The sequence below is a fragment of the Papilio xuthus genome, unplaced genomic scaffold, assembly GCF_000836235.2.
Source record: "Papilio xuthus unplaced genomic scaffold, Pxut_1.1 DF826949.1, whole genome shotgun sequence".
NCBI classification, from domain to species: domain Eukaryota; kingdom Metazoa; phylum Arthropoda; class Insecta; order Lepidoptera; family Papilionidae; genus Papilio; species Papilio xuthus.
In genome coordinates this window covers 4,501,540-4,510,212 of record NW_013531700.1, presented here as the reverse complement: position 1 = coordinate 4,510,212, position 8,673 = coordinate 4,501,540, and the positions used below count along the sequence as shown (strand labels likewise).

Here is an 8,673-nt window from a genome sequence, read left to right as displayed (position 1 = left end):
AATATAATATTTTTAAATTTGATATTGTTTAACAATACAAAGCGAAATTTTCGTTAATTGATCGCTTTCAGTGAGCGACAAGAGCGGACAAATTAATTAATCTTTTTGTTCGATTTTCAAAAATTACAAACATATTTTTACCGTCATCAAAAATAATTTAAATATATTTTCGAACTTAATGAAATTCAATAAGGTTCAATTGATAATACAGTAAGTTTCTCAACTGCAAAGTTTTCATTTGTTTTGTATTGTTAAGGCATGTTTACACAGATGCAATATGTTTGCTTTGTTTTTAATACATATATAAATAGTGGTAGGAAATGTTCTCGGACGTGTATATTATATACCGGATTGGTCGCTTCTAGACCAGCAAGATGCTGCCCATCACAATAATATTGCTCGTTGTTACGGTGAGTTTTTTAATTTACTTTTTTGATTGTATTGATACGGTAAAGAGTTTTTTTAGATCTCGTAATAATATAAACATTCATAGGACGGCATACAAAAGCAGAAAATACTGGTTTTTCGAAAAAATAATTAAAAAAAAAAAAGATTTTTTTTAATTTACATTAGTCCAATTGGTCAAACCATTTTATAGCGTACTGGCAACTTTTAAAATTAACTATTCCTTGTTGTTTAAAAAAAATATTAGAGAACGTCTTAAAAGGTTTTTTAACTAAAAATCTTTATAACACATTACACTAAGCTTACTTAAGAAATCAACGAAATCGTAAAATATTCAGATTTAAGAAAATATCTCTTGTATGAGAAAAAAAATATTTTTATCATCAATATTTCCTCTTCTATATTATCGAGCTATCAATAACCGTTTGCGACGAATATTCCGATTTCCATACAAATATGTTCGCGGCTTGAATCAGGCACAATGCGTATTGAAAACGAGGCTTTGCGCCTGACATGTTGGTTTGCGAATAACAGATAAAAAAGCAATTTTCTCTCTTTATTTCGAATTGTAAATTATTTCAGAACATTTCACAAAAAAATTTATCCTTTTAAATAACTTAATGTAATATAATTTACAGCGTCGGTGGCTCAAGGGTCAAGCACTTGACTTGCGATCTGCAGGTCCTGTGTGCGAATCCCGCCATGTACCAATGTGTTTTTCGATTTTAGATTTACATACATTTATCCGATGTTCTTACGATGAAGGTAAACATCGTGATGCAACCTGCACATATCTGAGAAGAAATTCAAAGATATGTGTGAAGTCAGCCAACCCGCATTTGGCCAGCGTGGTTGACTATGGCCAAATCACCCTTAACTTAGGGTAGGCTCCGAGCCCCTCGGTGGGGACGTATAGTGAGCTGGTAATGATGAATATAATTTAATTCAGAAAAAACATTTCACATTTTAAACATTATATTTTGATAACACTTACTTCGAGCTTAATAATTTCTTAAGACCCTTCGTACAAGGAGATGAAAATTTTCGAAGCCTGACAATGTTAATCGCTTAGCAACTTACGTACAGTGTCCAAGAAGTTCGTACACAAAAAGAGTTGTTGACATTTCTATCTGCCATACCATAGTTTTAGACATTATTAGTTAGAATCATTTGACGCGAATGACGTGCTTTCGTTACCAAGTCAAGTGTCAGAATGATTAGTGAGGGGACATAAACGTCGACATTTTAGTAAGGCTAGTGCGACAGTACACCGGCAGTGTCGGATTTTCTTAACAATAGCTAGTCGTTGGTTTTTTGTTTGTCAAGATCGTCGTGAGGAAAGTTGCTCAGATTCATATCCCATCCGATTCGATGACACTTTAGAACTTTTAGTACCGGCGTTAGAGTAGGGCGCATGTGGGCGACCACCCAGGGCCTTGAACATAAAGGCCCCAAAGCTCTAAATACTTAATCTTAGTAAAAAGTAACAAAACAAAGGTCCCGGAGGCCTAATTTAGTCCACTTTCTCTTCCTACTCTTTTTCTTGTAAGGAAGGGATGGGAAGTGGAAGCGGACTTTCCGGATGAGGGGATGCATGGAAATGTTTTCTTTCTGTGCATACTCTCCTCCGTCGATTAAGGGTGGGCAACGCATATGCAATCGCGTATGTCTATGGGCAACGGTCACTTCGCTATTTCAGTGATTTCATTTGGCCGCTCGCACGTTTGCCCCACCTTATAATATAAAAAAAAACACGACAATTACTAAATACAAAGAAAAAGTAAGATTTCTATTATAATCTATTTTTTATAAATCATATCTAAATATCTTGTTGTATTTTATAACACCCTCTATTACATTTAAAATAGAAAGCGTACATATTAGCACACGAATCCACGTCTCTATGAATATGTAATTCTATAAATATTCATAGCCTTGCGAATCTCTCGCAAGAACTGTCGACTACGGATTACTTACCTTATACTTAATATTTAAACATTATTATGTATTAATAAACATTATTACAGACAGTGATTACGCTTGACGATTCAATTTGGCGGAAAGAAAGGGGATATATCTTTCTGCGCGACCCTTTCTCTGTCGATTAAAGGTACATACATCTGCAAAGGCGTATGTCTATGGGCAGCGGTCGCTTCGCTATTTTGATACTTTGCCATCATAGGCGCGAATTACACAGAAACGGCAAAGGGCGTGGGCGCGACGCAGGCATGTTGCCTGTTCAAAACGTTTCAATAATTAATGTAGGTAGGCACGATATGAATTATACGCAGAATGGCGCAGGCACATCGTTTTGTTCGTTCCATGCCTGCTCTGCGCCTACGCGTCTTGACCGTATGCCGTTTTTGTATAATTCGCGCCGTAAACTATGAAATGATAACATTTGACAATTATTATTTAAATATTCAAAGTTGCATTACGCCTGTTTCGATTTATTTGCCAAGCGTGCCATCTAAATAATTAGCAATCGATCAAAGAGCATAAAGTACTAATTGACAGTTTAAGCACAGTTTGCCAAACACTAGCAAACATTGGCAATTGTCTAAATCCTAGTTTGTGAATACATAAGCCAGCTTCAGACAGCTCGCTCCCGTGGGATGGTCAACTGGACAACTGTCACCGTTTAATCCCTTGCATTGGGATTGTTATTTCAACTAGCGAAAACAATATTTAACTGAAATATTTAAATCTAAATATTTTTAAGGTTCCGTATCTCGAAAGGAAAAAAGACGGAACCCATTTAGGATCACTTTGTTGTCCTTCTGTCTGTCAAGGTCCTTTTTTTTAAATATAATTCTGCAGGAAATGACGGAGTTACACTATATCAGATTGAGATTAATTTGTCATATTATGATGTTTACCTCCACACGCATTATTTTATTGTATTACTAGCTGTCGCCCGCAACTCTGTCCGCGCGGAATTGAAAAAAAACCTAATTAGTAGCCTATGTGTTCTTCCAGACTATGTTCTACATATATGCCAAATTTCATCGAGATCCGTTGAGCTGTTCTGGAGATACTTTCAAACAAACATCCATCTAAACATTCGCATTTATAATAATTTTAGTAAGAATATAAACCTCAAGTTAATCAAGTAGAGGACACTATGACGTTACAGTTTTATATTTACAATGACAATAGTCAGTCTTCCAGCTTATTAAGTCTACTCGTGTAAACTAGAACGCTATATTTTAATGTTACAGAGCGCATTTGCAGCTCCATCAGTGACCGTCACCCAATACAACGCCAATGATATCCCACCAGTCCCTGACAATGGCAAACCAAGGTAACTGTAAGACGACTTAAGAGTATGCATCACTCAAAGTCGTTTACCACCTTTTGATATAAACAAAAAAGATTTATTACGAAAAATCTAGGAGCATCAAGACGATATATGTTTATGCAAATATTTACTGAGCATTACTTATAGTTCAAGCATCGAGAATGCATTCGACGTTCTCAGCGACGGTGGCGACACCAACATCTACATCCTGACCATCCGTCAGATCCTCAACGATCTGGCCAACCAGTCTGACTCTAAGAGCCAGGCGCTCGCTGTAGGTCAGGCCATCGCCATCCTCGGCGAACTGGCTTATGGTAACCCTGGTGACGCTTGCGCTGCGGCTGAGGTATTATGGATTAATTTATATTTATTATATTTTTGGAACACAAAAGATTATTGGATGGATTAACGAGATACATTGCCATTAATCATTGAGTGAAGAACATGAGTGCTGTTCTGTTCTAGAGTCTCCGATCAGAATGATGATACAACAACCTGCAAGATTCAGAAAACTCAAGAAGATAAAAGATGTCATAACTTTAAATATAAATAAAGTTACGACTATGATAAAAATAAATTAATAGATTCCTTAAACTATGGACATATCAATTATATAAAAAGTGCAAATTCCTAAGTATCTTTGTTTTCCAGCTCGTGAACGCTTACACAAGCGGCAACAAGGCGGCAACTCGCGCCGCTCTAGGCAACTTCATCCAGAGTCTGGTCGCCAACATCGACTCATTAGTCCAGCTCATCCTCAACCCTAACTCTGTCAGATACTCTGTAAGTCAATTCTAAGTTTTATATATTTAGAGAGTGTTGTCAATAAGTGCTAATTGTTTAGTTCAAGTTACAAACGCTGTGGCCATATCAAGGCGACAAAGAATAATTTTAGTACTATGGTAAAAATGTTAGTAAATTTTAACTTGATGACGTTATGAACTTGGTTCACTGACAAGTCGACAATGTTCAAAATATTGCACTCTCTCATCTCAAATCCCTGTTTAAAACATATTCTTATCTCAGTTTTATTAAAGAATAGCTGCCGCCTGCGACTCCGTTTTAATAAAAATTTAATTAGTAGCCTATGTGTTTTTCCACACTATCTTCTAGTTCCAGAGATTCAAACAAACATCCATCCATCCATACATTCGTATTTATAATATTAGTAAGATAAGACTGTGAAGATGATGTGTTTTATACAGATACTAGCGGACCCGACAGACGTTGTCCTGTCTACACGTCTTTAATTTGAATAAATTAATATGAAGTTAATATTTGATGAAAATTGTGAATCTAAATCATTCCCAGATCCCCTTGAACACACACAAAAAATTTCATCAAAATCGGTCCAGTCGTTTGAGAGAAGTTCAGTGACATACACACTCACAGAAGAATTATAAAGATTTTCGCAGTCTCAGTAACCAACAGTTAATTTTGTAAATGTATATTACATTTCCTACATAATAATAGTGGAAATAAAATCCTCTGCATAAATTCTTCAAGCACATCACAAGCTTGCAATATATTAATAGTCTCACTGTATCCTGTATCCCTAGACTCCATTTATCTCTACAACCGATTCCCCGCGCAACTAAACTGGGATTTACGTTGTTATTAATATTAATTATTTCTTCCACTATTTTCAGCTCAATGATTAATCATACAACTTCAACTTAAATTGTTTACCGCAACTATTAAGTAAATAATGTATTTACTTTAATGATTACATATTAATGTAACAGTGGTGGAGCCCGCTTTAACATCTTCGCACGAATCGGCCCGGCTCGCCCGGTGAAATACCACGACCACAAAGAAGACAGGTGTGAAGTGGAAGCTATTCCGCGTTTCGTCTGATGAGTGTGCGTCCTGGAAGCCTAATCTAGTCCTCTTTCCCTTCCCACCCTTTTTCTTATAAGGAAAGGATGAAAGTGGAAGTGGACTTTCCGGATGAGAGGATGCATGGAAATGTTTTCTTTCTGTGCATCCTCTCCTCCGTCGATTAAAGGTAAGCAACGCATATGCAATTGCGTATGTCTATGGGCAACGGTCACTTCGCTATTTCAGCGATTTCAGGCGGCCGTTCGCTCGTTTGCTACCTTATGGTATAAAAAAAAATATAACTACTATATAGCTTATTACGACATCAGTATTCTTATACAAAGAACTATTTGAACCCCGCGATTTCGTCTGCGCTGGTTTATAAAATAGATATTTGTTGATTCATAGACCTAGAAACCTACCCTAAGTTAAGGGTGATTACAGAGATCTTTACATATAAGGGAGCTCCAAATCTTGGATTGAGTCAAATTGGTGCGCAATCAAGAAAAATTAAAACTTAATGACGGACGTCTAGACCCACTTAGTTTCACTCTTACTGGGCCGCGGACGAGAGCGAAAGCGTGCCCGTGGTCCCGTCCCGATGCGTTGGAGGAACAGAGGGGTTTAGTGGGTATGCCTCCGCTATGGAGGAGACTCCCACATAACTACCGCGTCCCCCCCCGGGGCGCGGAGTATGCATAAAGCATTCCCCTCTGAAAAAAAAAAAGGGTCACTCTCACTAGTTATATTACTTAGCAAAGTAATCGTTGCTTTCTGATACCAAAATCCCTGTATAAAGTTATTGTTGTCTCTATTTTGTCAAAGGTAATGACAGGGATGACGATGTCTTACTAATGTTATAAATGCAGCAGTTAAGATGAATGGATATATGTTTGTTAGAAGGTATCTCCAAAACGGTTCAACGGATCTTGATGAAATTTGGCATACATATAGAACATAGTCTGGAAGAACACATTAGCTACTCAATATTTTTTTTTATTCCGCATGGACGGAAATGCGGAAACACGGAACAAACGAACAGCCGATGTACGATCTTGTACCTAGTCTTGTAATGTTTATTTATCAATTTTATTATCAGAGTGGTAGACGTGGCAACTGCGTGGGAGGTGGCAGAAGCTACAACTTCGAAGCTGCCTGGGACTCCGTGCTCTCGGAGGCAGATCCCTTCCTATCAAGGTATTCATTAATACAACAAGAAATAAACTTTCAGAATAAACTACAGAACTGAAAGTAAAATCTTCTAAGTCTTGTGTTATCTCATAGTAATAAGAGAGAATAGATATAACAGTGAAGTCATGGTAAATTCGAATTCACTGTCTATTTTTCAGTGTTCTTAGTTTATACCTTCCCAATTTATCTAGAGAAAGTTACATAAAGTCCTAACATTTCAGCTTATACAACGAAGAATACTGCGCTGCAAAGAGGCTGTACAATGCCTTCAACATCCGCAGTAATAACGTAGGTGCTGCAGTCACCGCAGCATCCTTGTCACCTGTCACTAAAGTTGTACAGAGGGCTTACAGCACTCTGGCTAACGTAAGTCTTAAACATCTATTCCACTGAACGGCTAACAAGACTGACTGCGACAGCTTTTTCTGTTAGAAGTCAGTGTATATTTTCCACTGGTCTATCCTTGGCTTTCTTTAAGCAGTGGCAAGCCATAAAGCGAAATCGATAATCAATGTTTTTAAATCATTTGCTTCAAATTAAATTTTTAAAGATCGCAATAGCAAGGCTCTAAAAATATTGTTTAGGGAGTGATTTTTGTATTCCCCATCTTACATAATTGTTTCAAGGATCAATTATTGGGTTGAGCTGTTGATAGCGTAGCTCTTGCTTCTTGCTTCATGTTATAAACATATTATATTTTCTTGTCTATTTTCAGCTCTTGCGCGCAATTGGAAACAACGGTAACGTAATCGGAGCCGCCGCGGCCGCTAAGGTTGAACTTCTACGTTCTCTCTAAACACTTTCAAATTTTACCAACATCATCGTATTACCAACATAACGTCATATTACCAACATGACAAGTTTTACATGTATTACCGAACATGTCTATCAGAACTATAGTATTTGTTATATAATATACACATATATCCATCATATTAAAGTCAATATTCTAAGCATTTTGTATATTGTATATAGCAGAATTATCATACTACTATTTATGTAAATATAAATCTTATAGTAAACAACGACATGGCTTTTATTACGGAAATTGATTATATTTGTTTATTTACTAAAGATTTCCAATAAAGATGTGTCCTTTCAGTTTGGATGGCTTGTTTTATTTGTTATACTGTAAATAATGTAGTAAACACATTATTAATTTCTTTTTTTCTTTTATCCTTATCTTTTTGGTATGCAGTAGGGAATCTAAAGATAAACAGCTTATAGTTGGGCGGACGGTGGTATGTGTTTGAACCACTAAAACCACTTTTTTGTGGCTCGTTTCTAGCCTGTTGGATTTTTAAACATAATTTACATTAGAAAATGTATGCGACATTATATATGTACATATATTTATGTACTTCGGGCTCTAGCTGCGTATTTTACAAGGCGTTGTCATGTAAGTTTAATATTAAGATTGCTAGTCGGGTCGTGAGCAATCATTTAATTTTGTCAGAAATTCATACGAATCGTACATGCAAGACCCTTCGTACACATACCAAAATCAATCGTCGAAACCCAACAATTAAACTCTTAATTATTACTTTTAAGAAAACTTTTTTAAAATTGTTATAAATAAATGATAGGATTTACTCCCAGCATTCCTTAGCCTGAACCAATCAAAACTCTTAATGCCTTAATCCATTGAACAAATTAAATCTCGTTGCAATCCCGACTGCAAGATGGATCACAATCAAGATGGATAATACTTTCTTACTTGAACGTAAATTAAAATGCGCATTGCATTGGAATTGCTATTTATAACCTTTTCCAAGCCTAATCTCAGTCTCACACCAAGGTAATTAGACAAAATGCATTCGCTCCAAAGCGATTCCATAGCGAACTTCAAAAAGGTATGGAACTGACAATAACTTTAGATTAGCCACGTGATTATCAGGCGTCAGCTCCATACATTTTTGAAGTTCGCTATGGAATCGGATTTTGATGAAATTTGG

General features: G+C 36.4%; 1 protein-coding gene across 1 annotated transcript; it reads left to right on the top strand.

Annotated features, from left to right (window-relative positions):
* The first annotated feature begins 347 nt into the window (after window positions 1-347).
* Fib-l (silk fibroin light chain) lies at window positions 348-7,823 on the top strand. Its single transcript, NM_001312563.1, is given in 7 exon segments — window positions 348-410; window positions 3,627-3,709; window positions 3,854-4,052; window positions 4,358-4,489; window positions 6,627-6,724; window positions 6,940-7,084; window positions 7,434-7,823. Coding segments are annotated over 7 exon segments (774 nt in total). The 5' UTR covers window positions 348-374; the 3' UTR covers window positions 7,515-7,823.
* The last annotated feature ends 850 nt before the right edge of the window (window positions 7,824-8,673 follow it).